This window comes from Leptopilina boulardi, unplaced genomic scaffold (genome assembly GCF_019393585.1).
Source record: "Leptopilina boulardi isolate dan_hultmark-lab unplaced genomic scaffold, ZJU_Lbou_2.1 LbouV2_123, whole genome shotgun sequence".
Taxonomy (NCBI): Eukaryota; Metazoa; Arthropoda; class Insecta; order Hymenoptera; family Figitidae; genus Leptopilina; species Leptopilina boulardi.
The window spans coordinates 5,142,814-5,167,682 of record NW_026137667.1 but is presented as its reverse complement, the minus strand read 5'-3'; the positions used below and the strand labels follow the sequence as shown (position 1 = coordinate 5,167,682).

At 26.6% G+C, this 24,869-nt stretch overlaps 2 protein-coding genes across 3 annotated transcripts in view; one reads left to right on the top strand and one right to left on the bottom strand.

Moving 5' to 3' along the window:
* The window catches only part of LOC127290938 (prostaglandin E2 receptor EP3 subtype), a 249,774-nt gene that overhangs the window by 197,685 nt on the left and 27,220 nt on the right, over positions 1–24,869 (bottom strand). The gene's annotated exons all lie outside the window — the stretch shown is intronic.
* Positions 1–24,869, top strand: part of LOC127290902 (rho GTPase-activating protein 7) — a 167,543-nt gene that overhangs the window by 118,579 nt on the left and 24,095 nt on the right. For both annotated transcript variants that reach the window (XM_051319724.1, XM_051319734.1), the window contains one exon: positions 13,995–14,066. In XM_051319724.1, the coding sequence (XP_051175681.1) occupies positions 13,995–14,066 (72 nt within the window). The remainder of the gene's footprint in view (positions 1–13,994; positions 14,067–24,869) is intronic.

The following is a 24,869-nucleotide window of genomic DNA, read 5'->3' as shown; positions in this document are numbered from 1 at the left end:
CTCTGCTCCAGGTAATACTTTTTTGGTATACTTAGGAAAAAGTGTCTGAAATTTTTATTAACCCAACACAAATTAAATATTAATTAAATTAGTCAACTAATTAATATTTTATTATATAAAATCGAAAACACCAAGAATTTTTATTCTTTATTATAATATATATTGCAAATTATTATTTTAAAAAATCAAAAAATAAATATAAAAATATGTTTATTTTAAAACCAAAGTTTTTATAATATATAAAAATAGTTCAGTAAAAATAAAATTGTTTATAAAATAATTATAATGTATATAATTATACAATCAGCTATTTAATTATCGTTTAAAATTTTTTTTTTGGTTCATTGCATATCTGAAGACAATAAGAAAATCTTGCAAAATATTTTGGAATTGGTCTCAGGAAACTTTTTGTTTAAATAATTTTATCTACAAAAAAGCAAAATAAAATACATTTTAATTTTAAAAAAATAAAATCAAAGTGAAAAAAATTTTATAAACAAAATATTTAAACAAAAAGATTCATCAAATTCACTCTACACTCAGAGAAATGGTATATTTATCTTTGAGCCAAAGAAAAATTTATTTCATGACAAATAAAATTTTTATTTACGCCAAATAAATGAGTTAGTAGGCTCTGAGACAACTATACGTTTATTTAACTCAAATATATTTTATTTGGTTCAAATAAATCATTTCTCTAGAACTTTTGGTAAACTAGTATTAATCAAAAAGAAAATCTATTTTAGTCAGTACTGACTCAATATCGGCAGAGTACTGGTTTTCCAGTACTGGAAGGGTGGTACTGCGACAGTACTGATACAATGAAAATACCAGTACTGGTTCAGTACAGACTGCCCAGTCTCGGCAGCCAATACTGAACCAGTACTGCGCCAGTAGTCAACTCTGGCATTATACTGAAATTTTTGGTTGCGGGTATGTTTTCTCTCATACGAATAAAATTGCAACGGCAAAAAATAGTTCGATTTTAATTCAAACAAATATTTTGATCCAATATTATACAACGAAACTCTCTAATATTCGAAGCAACCCCCTATCAGAGAATTATATACTTCCGCATTGGTAAAGGAATAAATAATCACCCAAATGAAAATATAAATACATCAGTCACGATTTCACTCACAAGGAAATGTATTTCTGTTCTTCTGATAATTACCACCGGGAAATTCGCAATATCAATTAAGCACTCGGTCGACTAGTTTGATTCCTCGTAAATATATATATATATATATATACATTAAGGCGTTCTATACTCGAAATGTGGTCGCGGGAGTGGTTATAATAGTGAATGGTGAGTACTATCTAAGCATGAATAGATGCTTGGTGCATCTGGCTGATGTTGAACGCAAACAGACGTAAGCAATTTATCTCATTACGTTATGTGTAAAGCACTAGCCCGTATCGACCGTTTGCTGGGTGCTATTAACAGAATGTTCATTGACACTCGAGATAACGCGAGGAGACACTTTTCTCGAGTATATAATAATTTATATCGATAGTATATTTATACATAAATCAAAAAGGTATTAAACCAGGAAAAATTGCATTATATTTATTTCCATTAAAAAAAAAAATTAAATAAATAAATTTTTTTTTCAAGGTGTATGCTTTCAATTTTTATATATATATATTCTTTATTTTGTACCTTTTTACACGACCTTTCTTTCATTATTATAAATATTATTATTAGAAAATTTTCTAAAAATCACAATTTATTCAAGTAGAAAAAAATTACTTGAAAATCTTTTGCTTATTTATGTGTAAAATATTTTTTTTTTTTTTTTTTTTTTTTTTTAGAAATATATATTGTGTTATCGAATGAATTATTATTCTCAACTTGAAAATCATAATATATAGAATCTTAGTGTGAAACAAATACTCCTGGGTTTCGATATGGTTCGATGATGATTCGAGTGCCAATGCCAATAAATCGTGTTCTCACGAGAAGTGAATGCATATTATATGAGAGGGGAGAAAAAAACCTTGAATGATTTTTTTTTGCGCACAAGGGAAATGCAATACCCATGATGATCATATTAAAAAAAAAAAAAATTGTCTCTACATGTGAGTGTATACATTCCATTCACTTCTCAATAATATACTCTTCATTGAGATTTTTTTTTTTTTCTATTCGCGCTTAATGGAAAAAAAACGTGTTTAGAAAGAAAGCAATTTTAATCTAAAAGCAAAGAAAAAACAAGAAAAAAAACCATTGGAATAAAATCAAATAAAAAAAAAATTGGAAAAACAAATAACAACATGTCAAAATCAATCTCAATTACATATATAGCAAATATAAAAAAATGGGGATATTTGAAGCATAATTGACAATAATTCAAATGATCCCATTGAGAGAAAAAAAAAGTACATAGAATCCCGTGGGTTGAGGACAATTACTAACAGACTTTGCATTCACAAAGTAAATAAAAGACAATGGACTGAGCAAACAAGTTCTTCGCAATTTTTTCTACGGGATACGAGACACTTATATCGATATACTGGTATTTTACGACTGCACGTGCGATTAGAATTAGTGGCGCCGCACTGCAAAGGAGATGCATGTCCACACTTGTAAATCCATTAAGCTCGATCTTTTTGCAGATTGCCGCGACCCACGAGTAGTAAAAGAGGTGTGGCGACTCTTGTATACTATATATACTATTTTCCCTTGGGAAAAACCTTTCCCTGAGATATGTTCAAATTTAAAAAAAAAAAATAAAATAAAAAGGAATTACTAGGTTATGTGTTCATTTTTGAATTTTAAACAAACGAATAAATAATATGTATATATATATAAAAAGAGCATAGATTCACCAACAATCGAAGAGATTGAAAGTGGCAAATTACACACTCAGCAACTCCAGGAAGTATATCTTGTGCAAGCTTAGAATTGTTACGTGGGTTAACTGCTTCCACAAGGTTCACTGAGGGTTAAACATAACATTGATGTACCTAATATTTGTTGTGGGCGATATTAAATCGATTATTGTTCTTCCATTTTGAAAATTATGTCAAAATACTCAGAATTCAAAAAAGATTTCAAAGATCTCAAGATTAAAAATTATTTTGATGACAAAAAATCTTTTTAAAATCAAAAAGAACTTTTAAGTCAGATAAAATTAATTTTTTAAGTAGAAAAGAACAATCAAGGCAAACAAAATCTATTTTCTAAGTAGAAAAACAGCTATTGGATCAGACAAAAATTTATATTATTTTAAGTGAAAACTGTTTTTAAGACAGTGGAATTTTATTTTTAAGTAGAAAAAATTTTTTCGTGAGACAAAATTTATTTTTTAAATGAAAGAAAAAAAATTGTCAGCCAGAAAAAATTCAGTTGTACTCTCTAAATCTGAATTAGTAAAAATGTTTACTAATTTAAATTAGTGACTCACTTTTTGCTTCTCAATTAGTAAATTTTTACTAATAATTAGTAAAATTTAACTAATTCTAAAGCAAAAAGTGAGTCACTAATTTAAATTAGTAAACATTTTTACTAATTCAGATTTAGAGAGTAAGTAGAAGAGAACTTTCCCCTTTATTTTCTAAGTAGAAAAAGCGTTTTAGTCGCAGACTGACAGAAAATTTTAAATGAATTAACTATATTTTTAAAAATCTATCTTTGAAATCAAATAATATTTCTTTAAATTAAAGAAATATTTCCTCAATCCTATATATCAGTGTTTCCACAATTTCAATTGTGCATATTTCCAACATCTAATTACATTCCGTAATTATAGATTTGTCCCTCGAAATTCAATTAATTATCAAACCCAACAATGTCACATAAATGAGATATCACATTTATCTTTGATAAAACGTCTATATAATTAAAGTACATAAATGCTTTTCAATTATAAACCGTCTAACAATTGTCTATTTTATCTGTTACAGGTATGTGTGGCGAGATAATCTCAACTAATTCGTGAGTAATAAGAAAAAAAATAGTTCACTTCAAAAAAAAATATTCCCAAATATTTTTGTACGATTGCACAATTTCCAAAATTGATTCTACTTTGTAAAACGAGAGAGAGAAAAAAAAGAAAACTAATTGATTTATCTCAAATTTGATCAAACGTTTAAAAAACGTTATTAAAATCTATATATATATAATATCGTTCACACAATGTGACGTATTATTTACATTAGTCCAACGTGAAAGTTAGACATCTGCTCCACGCGAGTGCGCGATATTCTCTCTTCTATTGAATGGAGGAAAAAATATTTCCACTTCTTTATTTCGCGATATTGCATGGAATTAATGCCCACGTGAAATTGATACCTGCTTCTCCTTCGTTGTTTAGAAATTTATGCTGGCTCGTGTGCCACGTTCGTCATTCACCACCTACGAATTTTGTTTATATATATATATGCAACAAGATAAGCGTCCCACTTCGCATGGGATATCACTTTGATTATCCATTTTGTTGTATATTCCAGGACAATTTAAATAAATAAACAATATATAAAATGTAGAAGCCACATTCGACAAGTGCCATAGTTTGTTGAAAATAATCTAGTTTCTTTATAATCATACTTTCCACTTTCCCAAACTATTCTTTTAATTATTTTTTCTCATTATTCATCAACTTTATTATTATTTATTGTCCTGTCTCGATAGAAGCAATTTGCAACCTGTCATATAAATTGTTTTATCGACATATTTTATATTTACATCTATTTTTTTTTCTTTTAGTTACACTTTCAAGTTTATATTCATAAAAAAAAATTATTTTAATTATTTCAATTTCTAAATCTGAATTAGTCAATTATTAATTTTGTTTTGAAATATTAAAAAATTTTGTCAACTTTTTTTTTTTGATTTTATATTGGCTATAGACAATTATGTAATGTGTGGGTAATAAATAGAATTCATTTTGCAAAAAAGATTTAAAAATGCCTGAAAAATAAGTTATATAACAATTAAATATATTGAAGCATAAAATTGGCGTCATTGATGGAAAAATTAGAAAATGTGTTTTTACAATTAAAAAAAAGTTCTTCCCTCTTGAGAATGGAATCCCGAGGGCACACAAAGAAATTATAATTAGAGATAAAACAGTGCGGAAATCCAATCTCCTTTGCATACAGAGGTGGGTGCTTTGTTTAAGTTTTAATTGACAACCCCCTTCTTTCCCTCCCCCCACCCCTTTCTATCAACAACAAGGAAAAGTTTGGTTGTATTATTTCAGCCATGTCAAGTCACGTGGATTATATTGTTATTTGTCAATTACATACTGTTTACGTTAAATGTATTTATGTACAACTATTAAATTATATTCATTATTATAAAAATGAATAGAATTTAATTTCAAATATGAATACTACGATTAATATTTAATAGTAATAATTAATGTATTAATAATTTTTACTAATTCAAATTTAGAGACAGAAAAAAAAGTGTTAAAGGAAAAATTTTTTTTAAAATAACAAAATTAATTATAATTATTTGAAAAAGAATTTTCTTACCAACAATTATGGAAACAGTTGGAAAAAAGAAAATCTGCAGTAATGTGACTTACCTAAAACAAAAAAAAAATTTTTTTAATTAATAAACAATACTTTTTTAATAAAAAAAATACTTATCACTATGAAAATTCAATCCTATAAACTAATTTATTAAACAAAAACTAATTAGTTATTAAATAATTGCAGTAAATCGGGGAACAAAATATTTCTCAACTAAATTTATTATACTTTAAACCAAAGTTTCGTTCTCTCTTTTGAAGAGAGCTTTTTTTAATTTTAGTTGAAAAATTTTCAAAATTTTTTTAGTTAATATTTTGTTTAACAATTTTATTATATCAACCAATAAGTTTGGTTACACAATTATTATTATTATTATCGATCAAAATGTTATGCAAAGACAAATATTTTTCTCCATTTATATATATATATATATATATATATACATATATTCGTTATTTATAAAATTTACAACAATATATTATAGACATTACAATTGTAAAAATAAGCAAAATGTTAAACTTCAAATTATTCTGAAAAGGTAATAAATAAGTATAGTGTCTCTAAATAACCCAGTTTCACTTCTCTCTAAATGTTGCGATCATTATGATCGAATGCTATAGGGAAAATATATATACTTTACGTAATAGTTTCCATAATTTTTCTATTGTTCATTTGCGCACAATTTTACATAAAGTTTCTTTCTTTTTTTTTACAATTTCTTCAAAAAAAAAAAAAAATTATATAAAAAATAAAATTACAAGAAGTAAAAACAAATTATATAATTCTAATAAATAAAAAACAAAAATATTTTTCGTAACGAAACGCAAAAAAAAAATGACATACAAAAAAACGTCGCTAATTTTTAATTTTCATTAAATAATTACCGTCATTTAACGTGAACAGATTTTCAATGCATTTTTAATGAACCATATATATATATATATATATACTCTCGCAGGTGCCAAATGATAATCTTCTTCAAAGAAAAATGTATATATTTTTGCATGGTGCCTGTAAATCACTTCACCGTTAAGAAATGCACGATACTAAATTAATTTCCTGTCGACGTTTGGTATTCGGTAAGAAAAATCGCAAAGTTTCATGCCACGAATTAATCACATACTCGTAAATTATGTTCCTCCTTAACGCTCTTCTGTAGCAGTTTGTTTCCTAAATGTTACATCATACGGGTGGGCTGGGTCTTTATATGCATTTACGCATTTCAACGAGAGACGAAGCGCAATATTTAAAACATTTTATCAATGATTCATTAATTTCATGAAATGACAATAAAAAAAAAAAAAACTTCCAGTTTTATAAAATCAAAAAATTCAAAAATACATGTTAATAAAAAAAAATTTTTGGTAATAGAGAATTTGTGTCATATATTATTATTATTATTATATATTTAAAAAAAAATTAATCATTGGAAATTCTTTTTTTTAATTACGTATAAAAAAATTAATGAGAAAGTTTTTGTACACCTTGGAAATGTTTTCCTTTTTGCCAAGTATTATAATTAAATATATTAATTTTCCAAAAGTTTTTTTTTTTTTTTTTTTTTTGCCAATCAAATATTTCCTATATGTCAAAATTAAAAAGAGACATTTCCTGGTTTTGCATTTTGTGGGTTGCCGCACAATCTTGACAAGCTAATCTCAATATTTTCTCTCTCACTTCCGCGAGTCTCTAATTACTTTTAAAGCGTTGCATTCTCATCTAGCAATGCGGGGTATTTTCTCTAGTGTGGTCATAATATCAGAGAAAAAAAAAAAAAAAAAGAAAAAAAAAGGAACAAGTTCCCGAAGTTCAGAGTGATTCTAATGACGATGAGAGGACGTGTTGTTTAACACACGTTATCACGTTCATTGTCATACTTGTGCTTGAATGCACGTGCAAGCATTTGCCTATGGGCCGTTTTATGAAAGCCGTGGGAAGCGAGAAGTACGTAACGAAAAATTAGATCCTCCATTCACGAAGTCTTTTCTCTAACATGCAACGTCTCATTATGCATTTATATATGTTATTATTTTATTTTTCCCCTCATCAAAAATTCACATATTAAAACGTTATACTTTGTCGCATAAAATTGTATTTTACCCTCCCTCAAAGGTGATGGAAAATTATTTTTTGTAAAAAAAATTCGATTCAAATACTTAATTACTTATATCAAATAAATATTAACAAATAATTTTTATTTGAATAAATAAATTGTATTTAAATCAATAATTTTGAAAAAAATACCATTTAGTTGACTCAATAATTATTTTGATACAAATAAATATATTTATTTGATAAAAAAAAACTAACCGATTATTCGAATCAAATAAATTTTTTTGTTTCAAAAAAAAACTCGGATTTAAAAAATAGTTAATAAAAATTTGACTAATTTTCGTATACACAAATACGTTTTAAAAAAAAAGTTTTTCGCAATTACGTAAAATTTTCTCTCTCTCTTTTTTTTGAGCTTGTAATCTTCAATTTATAAAAGAGATTTATAAAACGTATATCTGTGATTATGTCTTTTGAATTATTCAAGAGAGGATCACACACATCTATACAGAAAACTCATCTCTGTCTCTTTTATGTAAACGAGTTTTTAAAGAACTTAATCTTGTTTTTAGTGGTGTTTCATTGCATTCAAGAAATGCGCGCTCAAGTATGTTTTGACGTATTATTATTTTTAGCAAGAATTTTTCGAGGATTGACGTGACAAAGGACGAAATACAAAAAGAAACAATAATAAAACTCGATAAACATTTTAGAGTTCATACTTTATGTTAAAAATTTGACATATTTAATTTTTTGAGAAAAAAAAATTCTTTGTTCATTTGCCTTTGTTGATTTTTCCTTTATTTAAATTATTTAAAAAAAATTTTCTAAAATTGCTTCAATAGAGAAACAATTTTTTAAACTTTCTATTTTTATTAATGTCTTTTGTATTATCAAATACAATTTTTTTTTTTTTTTTTTTTTTTTTGGAGGGGGGTTTAACTTTGCGTGTGCGCCAAAAGAAAGTAATTGATATTTTGTGATTCGCTTTCTTTTCTGAGAGCCACTATATATACACCTTCTTCTTTCGAGATTGCGAAAGTAGCACCTTACTAAAGGCGCATTAATTTACTGACCATAAGGTGTAAATCATTTCCACCGCAATATATGGCACGTAATGGATTTCATCGCCCGCAATCACATCATTGAGAAGACCCCAAATGATACGTTTCGTGGAAGTTAACAGCCGGTTTTGGGGTTAACTTGCAACATGAACAACCGCAGGGTATTGCCAACCACAAACGAGGGCTTAACTATGGAAAGTGACAGTTCGAAACTTGGAAGATATTCACATTTCCAACATTTTTTTTATATTTATTATTTATTTTCCATTTTTATTTATTTACCTCTCATAATAAAATAAGCTTACTGTCAATAAAAATCTCTATTTCTCTCTGCCGGATATATTTTATAATTCCCAAAGTTATGTTCATATAGCGCTCACGAAAATGCAACGTGAGAATTTTAATAATTTCAAAAAATAAACTAATTGTGATTAATTGCAAAGACGGTATGAAAAATTTATTTTGATAAATTATTTAATTAATCGCGTGTGGGTAATTTATCATTATATCATATATATATATATATATATATATATATATATATATATATATATATATATATATATATATATATATATATATATATATATATATATAAGAGATAATAATAATTGGTATTTTTAAATTTGTTATAATGAAACGTCAGTTTGTTTGAAATGATCTGGACATAACGATAGTTTGGATATAAGGTACTTATATTGCCTTTCTCTTCCCATTGTTATATTCATATTTTTGTAACAAAAAAGAAAAATCAATAAAAAAAAAGACAAAGAGAAAAAAAAATTCTATAAATATTTTTCGACTTGATGTGGCATTGGTTCCTTGTTACACACACACACACAAACACGGATATTGACCATGGTTCAAGGATTATTTTTGCGTTCATTAGGATATATCCCCTCATTATAAAACACCCACACATACGTGTATATGTTGTGGTCTCTTCGCGCGCGCTAACGATATTCTCTCTTTCCCGCAAAAGACGCTATTGTCTTCCCTTCTACCCACAATTCTCTCTCTCTCTCTCTCTCTCTACCTCATTTAAAATAAGTACGTATTTCGTGGCCTTTACAAGATATTTCACCTCATTCATTCACCAATAAATCAACAAGTTTAATGAACCTGTTTTAGGAGATCATCTTTTTTAAAGCTTCTTTCATCAACTTATTAATTCCTTTTATCAATTGTACCACGACAATTAAATGCACTATTTTAATCACCTTTTTTTAAATCAATTTAAAATTCCAAATTTAAATATTCTAAAATAATTAATTATTATTTTCCAATTTTTCTATTGGCTTATTTGGATCCAATATTCACTAATAAGGATTATTCACATTGGAAAAGAAAATTAAAATTATTGCGATAGGTCATGGCATCATTGGCAAAATTGAATAGAACAACATCGTTTTACAAGTCCAAGGATAAATTGCGAAAAATTTTGGTTTATTTTAACGCGATAAGAGTCAAAAATATTTTCCAATTTCATGCCAAGGTGTCGAAAATAAACGTAATGTTATTTTAGCCCCTGGATGAAGTACGAATCAGTCACATTCCAGTTGAGTAGGTCATGGCACGTATATACCGTCATTTCTGTATGTATAACAATATGTAATATCATTTAGCCATTTTTCAAGGCTATTCAAAAAAAAGAAAAAGAAATATCATTTTTGTCAGTAAAAAAAAAAACAAAAAGATTTTTTTTTTTGCTTATTAAAAGAGTTCTTATATCTAAATATCAAAAACAATTTAAAGAAAATTCAAATCTAAAATTCTCCAAAAAAAAAGTTTTACCTTTTTACCTTTTGAAAAAGCATACAATTTTGATTGATTTTTCCGGAACTAATGGATTTTGACATGTTTTATAGACTCTTTCATTAATAATTATCTCTATAACTCTGTTGAAAACAATTTCCGTTTTCCATAAAGACAGTACACGAGGCTCATAAAGTAAACAAGCCAACAAGCACACAGTACATGTCTTCCTTTGAAAATAATTGACTCAATAAAATTTCTAAAGACTAAATTCAACTTTCTTCCCCATAGGTGAACATTTCCACAATCTCGATCAAAGAAAGTCACACACATATATATATATATATATAAAGTTTGCGCTCAAGTACTTTCTATGGATTTTGCGTCGACAATCGTCGTTATAATATATATATAAACATATTATCAAAATCGATACATAGAAAATACTGACCCGCATGATAATGGTGATTGCTTTGCGGTAGCTCAGCCTTTCAACTCCATCGTTTATATCGGTTTTATAAATAAGAGAATCGTGTAGGTGTATTTCTTCGTGCGGAATAAGTTCCTATATCCCCTTTCGCAAGTATCGAGGGAGAGAGAGAGAGAGAGAGATTTACATTTGCGTAATTGAAGCGACAGTGCTCAGACGATTCTTATCGAAAAAAAGAAAAAAAATTAATGAAAGAAAAAAAAAATTTTTAAATAAATACCCCACTTTAAATTAGTTGTTTATTTTGACAAAAGATTATTTCCCGATAAATCCCATGACATATTAGATATTGTCGTGCTCTTATGAAAGCAAATAGACCATTGACATAAATCACAATAAATGCATTTATATATCTGCGGTCACTTACACCGCACATTTCTCGAACAATATTGTCTCGTTGCAAATCGTAGATTTGCCCAGAAATCAGATATGATATATAACTATAATACTTATAAAACTGACTCATAAACCAACTTCCAAATCATTTCCATTCATCGCAATTTCACTTTGCAATCAACATTTTGTTTTATTATAATTATGTAATAATATTCATATAACGATTTCCTTTGAAATTCCAATTAATCTCTGTATTTATTTTAAATAAACGAATGTATGGAATTTTCTCCAAATTTATATTCATTTATCATATTTATATTTATAATCGAAATTCTATCGGTTTATTATTTTTCTCCTAGAGCAAATTTTTTGATCCAATTCTTTTGGGGCATAATTTTGATTTAATTAAAAAATAATTTTTATTTAAATTTAAATAAAAATTATTAAATACAAAACAAAATTCAAATTATCCCACATAAGAATTTAAGTCAAATAAAAATTTGTCCAAATAATAATTAATTTAAATGATTTTATTTTTATCGTAAATTTATTCCTTTCAAAATAGATTCAAATTTAATCATCAAAAGGAGAAACTTATATTTATCAATATAAATAGGTCTAAAAAAATCCTTTACTTATTTTCATTTAGTCAATTAATATATATCAGTATATCCAAGTTAAAAAGTTAAAATTCAATATCGAATCTAATATGAGATTCAATTAGAAATTTCATTAACGATATTATAATATTAAATTATTGCTAATAAATTTTGTATACATATATATATACTAAAGTAAAATATTTTCCTTCCCCCAATAATTTTTAAAAGTTCAATTTAATAGCCCAACTTTTTAATGTATAAACTTTATTTTAATCGAATTTTTTTTTTTTTTAATTTAATCAATATATATTAATTTATACACTGAAAAAAAATTATTTTATTCAAATAATCAACTATTATCAAATAAATAATTACTTGAACCAAATAATTTTTGAAACCAAATAATTAAATTAAATTAATTTGTATTTGAAGCAATAATTTCTGTATTTGAAACAAACACGATTTAATTGTCTCAAATAATATAATAATTTGATACAAATAAATATTTATTTGATAATAGTCAAATATAACCGATTATTTGAATCAAATAATTTTTTTTTAGTGTATCTTAAAAAATGTTGCATTATTAAAATAAGACATTTTATTAAATTAAAAAGAAAATTATTTTTGGTATGAATAATAATAATAATAATAATAATAATATTGTATATAATTTTTTATGGGAAATTAGACAGATATGATACATTTGATAATGCGTGCGTATGAAAAAATGGAATTTTTCAAAATGACAGGACTTCTCTTGTCCTGCATGGCAAATGTCGTATAGGTAATCATCAAGATTTACGGGCAAGACCTTTTATAGCGAATAGGTCTCTGGCTGTTGGCACGAAAGCAACCCCATTATATATATATATTTACCTATACAACTGACTAAGTGACTTTTATTCATGTTTTCCGCAAAACACGCCACTACGTGGACATCTCGGCTCACGAGTGTCGTTGTCTTATACGTATGTATAAAACGCGAACAACATTCCTTTAGGAAGCTGTGCTATAACTACCTTTTACACACATATCAAATAAATATTTATATTTGAATTAAACGAAATTTGTTTAAAGTAAACAAAAATTCGGCTAAACAAAAAATTCGGTCAAATTTATGTCCGAATAAATAGTATTTCAATAATTTTCTTACTCCACGTGTAAAGCATATTAGTAAAGATCGATAAAAAGAAAGAAAACATAAATAACGAATAATAACGATTAAGAAATTTTTCATATTTCTCAAAATAGAAACTGGAAAAAAAAGAGTCTGGCAAATACTTTCAATTACAAATTTAAGTGTAGATCATCTGAAGCTCATTCATATACCTATATGTGATCGGCCATCGATCTTGCGTATGCAAAAGAGACTGAAATCGGCCTTGAAAGGATTGACGTTAAGATCTACTCTGCTTAACATCTCTCTAGAAGAATAAATTTATATAAACGAATCCAACATCACAAAAAAAAGAGGCAAATAATTTTTCTTTTTTTTTTTTTTAAATTATTATTGTTAGCCAAAGAGAAAGATTACACTATACACAGTGAAATGAAAAACAAACAAACAAACAACTTCAGTAAAAGCTAAACCCTAATGTCATTGTTACTGTCTCTTTAATGAAGATTGATTTTCCTAGATCAACTATAGTGACACTTGTGATCAATCTCAACATTGTAAATCGTTTATTGCCAATAATGTATTTTCTATATCCCTCTTCACTCTTCTCATCCTTTCCCCTTTGTATCAAATCATTTCTCAAAATATTTTTCTTACATTCTCTTATATATATATATATATATATATATAAAACTGATCTCATTAATCTTGCGCTTACATTTCCCCCGAAGGATTTTCATATATATATTAATTATATTAATTTACAGTATATTTATGTAAATTGACATTTACGATATATTTTTAGCCATCAATATATATATATATATATATATATATTTTCTTTTATTTCAAATTTATCACTGACAAGAATATTCATTAAAAAACAAAAAATTTTTTTTTCTCAAAATATAAATCGTTTATGTTTTGACAAGTATTTCAATTTTTATTCGTCAAAATTTTTTTTTACTTTGGAAAATTGTGTAATTACATTTTTTAATGAAACTATAAAATAATCGCGCAACTTTCTTTTTTACATAATCATTTTATTTTAAATAAATTTAATAAAAATATATTTTCCTGTTTGCTTTCAGAAATTGAAGCCCAAGAAACTTGTAAATGGTTGAGAGCTGCAGGATTTCCGCAATATGCACAAATGTATGAAGGTGAGTCAAAAAAAATTTTTTTTTTTTTTTTATTTTAATTTCAATATTATGCGAAGGGGGAAAAAAAAATAGTTTCGAATTATATTAAAATTTCGCCATTTATATATATTTAAATCCTATTTCCATTTGTGTAAAATTGAATGATACAACCTGCATTTTAAGCATGCGGTGAGCAACCTGATTTGTTTGAGGCGAGTGTGAGACGAATGGCCTCGGCAATGTAAGTTATAAATCGTAATATCGTGACTTCAAAGAGTCTATGTATTCCATTGGCTTTGAAATGAGGATTAGGCCAATGGGATACTTTCAAGAAAAGACTTGTTCACAATATTTCAATCTGGAGCAGAGCCAAAGACTTTAAACAATAATCTACACTGAGAGCCAATTTTACATTTATTGACTTCTTTTTTATTATTATTTCTTCTTACGAAGCTCTTTTGAATTATATCACTCGCTTAGATCATTAAAAAAAAAAACCCCCAGTAAATATTTGTAATGTATTTTTCAAGAATTCTTTTATTTTTATTTTATCCATTATTATTACAAATCTCATGGAAATGTGCAATAATAATAATAGAGTAATAATTATAATTAATAATATTAAAGTTATAATAATTATTTATTTTCTTTTGAAAATTAAAATTATAATTATATTTCCTTTAAATTAATTCAATTTTACTAATTCGATAGTTAAATTTTACTAATTCAAAAGCAAAAACTAATTCAGATTTAGAGAGTAAATAAAAATTCACGTGAAAAAAAAAATGTGTCAATTTCTTTTTTAAACACAGTGAAGATTCGAAAAGAATATAAAATGTCACTTCCGCGAAAAACTCAACTGTCACACTTGTGCGATTTATCAAATTTATATTCACATATATAATGGAAATACTTTTTTTCCATGAAATTTGATTTTCTTTTTATTAGAAAAAAAAATCTTTAGTTTTTTGTGGAATACTATATGTTGACGACAATAAATAATTCGTAAAAGTGATTTTTTTTTTTTTTTTTATTCGTGGAAAATTTCTCTCGCATTGAGTTCGTTGGCATCGTACACAAAATTGGCCGCACACAGTGTGTGACTATGTATTAATTTTAGCGCAATCTTGTTAAAATTAAGGGGAATAATTTTTTTTTGCATATTTTTGATTTGTCTTATTAATTGAGTGACAAAGCTCTCGGTGTTTCGCTCTCTCATCGCGCGCGGTATTTAATTTTCAAGACATTGACCTCTGACTTCTGGGCGCAACTGAATATATATCTCATTTTCTTGTCCATCTAGAGACAAGGGAACCTTTTTTAATCCAAATAAAAAAAATGCGACTGAAAAAATTTGACTTTATAAATAATTTCATTATAATAATGATTAACATTATAATAAAAAATTATTTTTAATTAAATATTTACTTTCTTTAATTACAATAATTTACTTCAATTTACACAATTAACAATAAATGAAATATAATTAATTTTACATAAAAGCATCTTACGTAATTTTGAATTCTGATTTCTCAATTGATAATTAAAAAAATTTTGATTTTTAATTCGTGGCTCTAATAAAAACGGCATTGTCAATTTTTTTTTTTTTTACAAAAGAAGTCTTGAACTGTTTCAACTGAAACAGATGACGTAGGTATATTATTTATCAAAAAGTAGTGATTGTACGGATTTCCGGTAACAATAGACGCATTATTAAGTTTTCTTCTACACAAAGGGAACTGTTGTGAAATACGTTTTATTTTTTTCCAAACCTTATAGGACCTTCAAATCAGGATGTTATTTTTCTTAACCCACTGCATAAATTAGAGGCCAAGGTCTTGATAAATAAAATACTCCCTATATTCCAATCATGCGAGAGCTTATAATTAAAAAAAAATTCAATTTTTATTCTATTTTATTTAAACAATTTCTAAATGAGAATTGGATTAAATCCACAGATAAAATTGCAAAGAGATTTCAAAAACAGAAGGAAGACATCAATGTCTATGATTGCTTATTATTGAACGTATATATAGCTCTCCCAACAATAAGCCGGTAATCGTCTATTTAAAAAAAAAAAAATAAAATAAAGAAACATTGTGTCACGTCATTCTCTATCTAGAATCGAGATCCTTTTATGGTGTACTGGTAATCTACAGTTGAACCATTCAAAGGGAAAGAGACATTTGACAAGAGTGACTAAACAGAAATTGACAGAACAAACTCTATGCTGCAACATTACTGCCTGCAATATACCTCCCAATTTACTGTTAGTTACATATTATAATACTTCCTTCACATATTGCCATAGCATTAATTTATTTAAAAAAAAAGAAGTCAATTCAAAAAAAATTTAATATTTTATGTGTTTTTCATCCTTTTTTTTCTTGTCATAAGAGACATAAATCTTAAATGCAGGTTTCGTTAATTGGATTCAGGAAACATGACGTGATTACAAATATGTATTTAATTTAATGATTCCTGTTTTGTAATTAAGTTTATTATATGTCAGTAATTACAAATTAGGTAGCAATACATTTCGAATTAATTACTTTTTACTCATATATTGCTAAAAGGGCCAATAAAATAATTTAATTAATTGTTAAATTATTGCATTGGGGTTTTTTTCATTATAAAGTTTAATTTATACTGATAATTCATTAATTATTTGCAAATAATAATTGAATTTAAATATTGTTATCTATTATAATTGTAAAAAGTAGATTAATTGAAAAAAATTTTCACATAAAAATGTTTTTTTTTTTATTCAAGGACGTTAAATGTAATATTCTTTTATGGTTTTATTTTTTATTCATACATTTATTTCTTATTCTGTAGGAAGTTTGCCAAAATTCAAATCTTCTTGTATTGGGTAGTACATATATAATTGTTATTCTGGTGAAAGGTAAATTGCTCGTCTTTTACTGAGAATCGAGTCAGGCAGCTGTGTTGAAGAAATCTTTGAGACACCCCGGATTCTTAATTAACTTGCTTGAAAACTATGCACACACGAGGAGGACGCAAATATTCGAGAGAAAACTGACATTTGTAGCTTTTCTTAAATACACTTCTTTTGTCGAGAGAAATAAAGAAAGATCTGCGAATTTGTTTTTAAAAAAATTAAAATCAATTATAGCTAAAATTATATTTTACCCAATTGCTAATTAGTCAATTAATATAGTTATTAAAAAAAAGGTTTTTGTTAATATATAAAAATTAATTAATCTAAATTTTCATTAACTATTTAACTTTTTTTTTATTTTATTCTTTTTTTTCAAAAGAAAGAATATTATGATACGAGTAAAGGTTAAATATTTTAATAAATTTTTTTTTTTTTTTTGCCTAATATTTAAAAATAGTCTTGACCATGTGTTTAGTTAATTTTATTTCCGCGCCTCGTTTGAGGAATTGATTTTAAAGAAAAATAGAAGGAAACCTTCATCCGCACGTGTTATAATTTCGTTATTTGTAAAATTAAAAATTAAATTTTTTTTTGTTTTTATTTGTTACTTAATATCAAATAAATATTTATTTGTATCAAATAATCATTATTTGAGATTGTATTTGTTTTAAATAAAAAAAAATATTGGTTCAAATACAATTTATTTAATTCAAATAAAAATTATTTGGTTCAAATACAATTTATTTAATTCAAATAAAAATTATTTGTTTCAATTAAATATTTATTTGATAATAGTCAAGTAATCAAGTATTTGAATCAAATAATTTTTTTTTTTTTAGTGTAGATTAAAATTTATTTTAACTCTTTTGTTGTTTGCTATACGAAAATAACTCTCAAATCTAGAAATTAAATTTCAACAGCATTGACGTCAAAAGAGTCAATCTAATGAGATTAGGAAAATGTTATTAACAAATTTTTTAGAATTTGTATCAGAGATTTAAATATTTAAAAAAAAAGAAATCAATTTATACTACATTTTTATAATAAAACAAAAATTTATAATATTTTTTTTTATATGCAATAAATAAATTATAAAAAATTTATAATACATTTTTTATATACAATAAAATTATAAAAATAACATTGTATTGAAAAATATTATTAAAAAAAAAAAAAAAAAAAAATGAAAGAATATTTCAAAAATTGTTTAAATAAATATTATCCAAGGAAAATGTGAAAAAATGCAAATATATTCAAGTATAAAATGTAGTTTCAATTAGTTATACGACAAATCAACAATTTTATTCAGTAATATATAAGAATTTTTTTTTTTTCTTGTAAATATAAAAGTGATAGTAATGTGCATATATATGCTTTAAGCATATGTGTTCTAGAAATGAAAGCCTTTATGGCCCTGGTTATATGGGTATATAGTATTACATAGCAAATTGTGTACGAACACCTACTCCAGATAATATTCACTACTGGTAAAGTCGCCTCTCATTGTTACTCTCGTGTATATACTATATATTTAAGTTCGCGTAAATGTGTCCGTTCACGTTTGCCGTTTACAGCCAACGAACAGTTCTTTATCACTGTCATTTCACGTTTGAATCGATACTAATAAATGTTACGTCCTGTGAACGTCGCTACCGTTATATGCACATTCAATGGTAATGCATATTTGTCTTATTATTGATATCCTTTCACAGCGGAGAGCATTTTATTCCAATTTGTATTTACCCGGCACACCTGAGCTATTACACAACGCACAATCTCTAACATACGCAAATTTTTTTTTTTTTTTTTTTTTCAAAAATACTCCAGGAAATGAAATCCTATTTGAAATAATTAATCTTACATTTATCTCTCATTCTTTATCTCAAACGAGAAATTAATTTTCAATTTAGGAATATTTAGAATCAAAAGCATATATGTTAGTTTAATGTAAATTGAAATTCTTTTAAAAACAAACAATTCAAAGAAGCTTTTAGAAGGAAATAAAGACAAAATAATTTTCGCTTACTCAAGTTCTACTAAGTAGAATAACGTCTCGAAGAATTCTAAACTTGGATGAACCTATACGCGAAATCATTTTGCTATACATGATTAAAACAAAAGAAAATAAAAATAATGAAAAATATCTCGATTTTCTATTTTTAAAAACATATATAGAGAGAGAAAGGGATCAGACAATGCTTCGATGTACTAGAAATTATGCATACTTAGACTATATATGATACACGTTGTCATTATTGCAGCATACCAGTACTATATATACGCTTCTCGAGTTACTCGTTCTGCTTTCTCGTAGAATATATTAAACTAGGTCGATTTAATCGAACTTGTCGTGTATTTATTTCTACATGCGGTGAAGTTGAGACTTCTTTATATATATATATATATATATATATAAATATAAAGTTCTGCATATGTGAGTATATAACGATTCTCTGAAAGGAATATATATATATATATATATATATATGTACGAGAGTTACTTGAAAATTTAGACTGACAGGATGCATATCTAAACGGGCTTCAGAATGATACGAAGAAACTCTTTGTCCAACTTGGAGAATGTTGTATACCAAATGCTATAAACTCGAAGAATGTTACAATGCTGCACTCTAAGAATGTTACAAATCCCACTCTCCAAAAATAATACACGTACTAACCAAACACAATTTTATACCTAATTCATTAGGTTTAAAATTAGGTTTAAGATTAGCCTTATCTCTAACCTAATCTTATACCTAATGCCAAAACTAACTAACTTAATTTTATACCTAATTCACAATTATCAATAATAGTCAAGGCCTTATTTTCCTAATTCCTTTGTTAAAAAATACACTCACACAAAGAGAAAAATGAATTGTAGTACTTACTAAACTTGGAACTAACAAATTTTGTTTGGTCGCTACAACAAATCTGTATTATTGCACTAACAATATATCTGTTACTACACTCAGAGAAATGGTATATTTTTCTCCGAGCCTACTAAGTCATTTATTTGTTGCAAATATTATTTTATTTCTATGAAATAAAAAATTTATTTAAGCACTGTAAAACGAGAGGTATTAATACCGACTTTAGGTACTAAATTGCCTTTTAGTTCAATTTTAATACCTAAAATCGGTACTGTTTTAGTATCTTCTTTTTACAGTGAGCCAAAGAAAAATTTATTTCTGACAAATAAAACTTTTATTTACGCCAAATAAATAAGTTAGTAGGCTCTGAGACAAATATACGTTTATTTAACTCAAATATATCACAGAAAATTAAAAGGCATTAAAATAAGCTGCAACGCTGATTAATTTAATCCAATTTTGCTTATTTTAATCCATTTTGGTATTAAAATAAGCAAAATTGGATTAAAATAATAGTTGCAGCTTATTTTAATGCCTTTTAATTTTCTGTGATTTTATTTGGTTCAAATAAATAATTTCTCTGGGTGTATACAACAAATTTTTAGTTGTTACAACAAAATTTTATTGTTTCTTACAACAAATTTTTATTGCTAAACCAACGAATATATTGTTAGTATTACTAAGAAATTTGTTACTACAACAATTCGTTTTGGTATAACAATACAAATTTGTTATAAGAAACAATAAAATGTTGTAACAACTAAAAATTAGTTATCGTAACAAAAATATAGTTAGTGCAACAATAAACATTTGTTGTAGCGACTAAACAAAATTTGTTAGTTCCAAATTTAGTAAGTAAAAAAATTAATTTTTTCTCCGTCCACATGATCGCAAATTCATCACTTCTATTAGAAACATTTAGCAGAATTTTTAACCTACGCCTTCAAAAGAAGAAGTATTTCTTACATTTGACTATATATATTTGCGAGATTTTCCAATGAGATGTATATATATTTGAGTCACTCATGAACAGTCATTAGATACTTGTGGATGAAGTTTAAATATCACATGTATTATAAAGACCTCGAAGAGTCACGCAGTCTAGGGCTGCAACATCTTTTAAATGGTAACGTGATGTCGCAAAATATATAAATATATATATATATATATATATATATATATATGTATCGTGAGAGTCGATGGACCGTTTAAGTGGTCAAAGATGATAGTAGTCAGACGTGAAAATATATATACTTATAGTCCGGCCTCGTTTTTATGACGTCAAATTAACAAAAAAAAAACGATTAATATAACAGAGACGAGAAAATAAAGAAAGAAAGAAGAAGAAAAAAAAAGAAAGAGAGAAAGAAACCACCTCAGTTCTCCTTCGTAAATACGTCAATCCCCATTGATAATTGGCTACGACGACAAGGATTTTCGATCAGTCAATCTCTCTCTTGAGTCTTTCCAGACCAAATGTCGACCTTCCTGCCGCCTCTTGACCAACAAATATACATATATATATATATATATATATATATATATATACCCATTATAATGTTGCTATCTCGCTAGAAATAGCAGGTATATCTGTCATTGTCAAGAGCAACCAATTTTTTATATCAGAGAAGAACCTATTCAAAATAACATTTTTCACTGTCCTCATTTTTATATAGAATTAGAATAATAATTTTAAAATTTAGGTCAAAAGAAAAGGTCCGAGTTTTTTTTTTTTTATACACATCTGTTTTTCAGCGAGAAAAGAGAAAATGTTGAAATAATCCATTTCTAAATAATATCGGCCTAAAAATAATAGAAACAAATCAACAAAAAAAAAAAAATAAAGAATAAATAAATATTTAACGATTCTATATTATATTAATATGCAAAAAAAAATATATATATAAAACTTCTTTCTCATATTAAAATCTAATTTAGTTGAAATAAAGTCTAATTTGAGGTTTTTTTTTCCTCCAAAATCAACAACTATGTTACATATAGCAAGGGGGGAATTGTATTTTACGTGCCTTAATTTACACACCAATTTTTTTTTTTTCTTGGAAATTTTTCTACCTCGTAAATTATTTATTTAAACATATAATTTCAGTAATTTGAGAAAAAATATACAATAAACAGTACAAATTTTTTAGTCAAAAATTCATAATAAATCTTTAGAAAACTCGAGCATTGAACTTCCTTTCCAGGTGAACAGAATCAGTACAATATTTGCCTGAGTTGCTTGACGAACATGACCAGGCGTGAGGTTAAAAAAAAAAAAAAAAAAAACTTGCAGAAATTCTTTTTCTTATACATATGTATAGAAATTCGACAAAATCAGCGAAGCAATATTATATTGTGCGAGAATTTTTTTTGATTTATATTAATTTTTTTTTTTAACCATATAAGTCACGCGTGTCTCGTTGTCAAAATGTCCAAACGTCTTATATATACACCCATTGAAAATTAAAAGCTGATTTCGACACACCTCGATAACTTATGTGAAGAGGGGATTCTCCATCGTGTGGCTATTATCCCTGTTAGCTGACATATAATGGAAAATAATCCGAACATATTTGATAAAAAAAAAAAAAAAAATTGAACAATGCTTATATTAAACCTATATCAAAGACAAACAGAAGAAAAATATTAAAGAAATAATCGGATTTAATTAGAAATTTTTTTACCGAATTCGGACAAAAATAGTAGAAAGGAAATTTAATTGAGATTAAATAGAAGAATAAAATTATTCATAAAAAGAGATTATGGAGTGGTGGGGTAAAACTAAAAGTGACCAGCGTGATATCAAAAATAGATTTCTGGTATCTGCATATAGCACATGTCTAATAACTAGGTTCTCGAAATATCACAGTAAATTATCTTTCCTGGTAAAGACGGGCAGCTTACCAAATTCGCTAGACTACTCGTGTATGTTCTGATCAAAGGAGACAACGTTTATAACTAAACTAATGTTTGTGTGGCATTCAAGGGCCTCTTTTCTCGTCAGACAAGAGAGAAAGAGAGAGAGAGAGACCCCTACTGAGCAAATTCCACTGGAACTGAAGAATTCAACGAATCAGATTTCTCTATACATTATAAACATATTGGATCTGATCCAAAAGTCGACAATTTTTTTTTTTGCAAACTTGGACCAAAAAGGTCTTTGACACATCTGTTGGTAGCATGCCAAAATGCTAAACTGCATACAGTGTTGTAACACACCTGGATAAACTGCAGTTTTGTTTCCCTAGACACAAAAGCAATTTCTTTCAGAGAAACGGAAATTGTAACCCAACATTAATTTTGCTGAACAATGAAAATTTAAGAGGCAGATGTTCTTTATTAATGATTATACTATTTTGGAAAAAATAAAATCTTTCGCACAATGTATTTTTAGAAAATATATTTTACGCCATAGCAATGTTTAAATTTTTTTTTAAATATATATTTTATGTCTTGTTAAATACGACCTTTGACGGCTTTGATTATATGAAAATTGGAGAGAGAGAGAAAAAATACGTGTGTGTGTGTGTGTGTGCAATCGACGAATTGACTTCTGCTAAGTGGTATCATAAAGTATCTGGTTGTTTGTAGTAAATCTTTAAAATCGCACCTCGCGTGCAACACAGCATGCTCGGTTACATTACAAACCACAGAGCGAGTGGAATAAGCCCCCCCAAGCTCATCGATCATCGCCAGTTTTTGAATCCAACGGTGCATCCCATTATCGCTTTTTATCTTCCAATCAGTGGCCATCTATCTATATACAAAAATTGCAATTCAGATTTCAAAACTGACAAATCACCTCTCTATAATCCAAGAATACTACTAAAAATTTTACCATCTCTATTAAACGAAAAGCTGAATTTAAAAAATACTAATTTGAATCAAATGAAAACAAATTATTCATTAATGTAAAAAAGAAGTGGTGGCAAAAAAGAGGAAATAATAATGAATGCTAATTTGTCACAGAGAAGGTTATTTTTAGAAACCTAAATGGTATTGCTCTATAATAAGTTGATTTACTGCATTTCTATGATTCCTGTGTATAATAAAAATATATCTAATCGCTCCAATGCTAAAAATGCACATGATAAACTGCCGGATAAATATGTAGATCTGTAATAGCAACAGTCAGTTACTTTGCTATTCCAATGAGCCATCGATATAGATAAACACAGATAGTAGCTCATTAAGATACATTTCATGATTTTCAAGTCTATAAAATTCATAATAAAATTCCACTAAACACTTGGCAACAGAGTTGATAAATTATATTCAATATATTTTATTAAACAAATACCGTAACTTTTCTTCTATACAAAAATTTTTCTCCCTAAAAAAAAAAAAAATAACCACTACCCGAGTCGAAATTTTTCCCTCTTTTCACCCTCGATTTTCTCAGCCTCTTTTCAGTCTGAAATCATTATTTCCAAATCTGCATGTTTAGAAGTTGAAAAGAGGTCTTGGAATTTTTTCTTAATTTGAATTTTTCCAAGTTTTATTCCTTCTAAAAGTTTTATAATATTACGACAAAGACCAATAAATATATCTTCAATAGGGTCAATAAATAATGTCCATAAGAAAAAAAATCCAATTTTTACATTTTTTTAATTTTATTTTTTCGTTTTTTTAACCACTTTTACGCCTCTCTAGTCATCTTTAAACCCTCCTTTCAGCCTATAATATAGCAGATATTTCCACTTTTGCAAATTTGAGGTCGAAAAGAGGGTATGAAAGTATTGGAGAGAATAAAAGGTGGATAAAAGGAGGTTTTTAGAGAACTTACAAAGAGTCTAAATTTCGACTCGGGTATTTTATACCTATAAAAATTTTATATTGAAACATAACAACACTTTTAAAAGCTATATAAAAGAATCAGATTTTTTTTCCAAAGACCTAAATTCATCATCGGCAGAAAGGTTTTTGCGATAACTTTAAAAATTGATATTATTAAAAATGTATCTTACTTTTTTTGCTCTCTATGGCATTCTTTTGGAATGTAACACACATATTTCGAATACATATGCCGTGAAGACTAAACAAATTGTACAT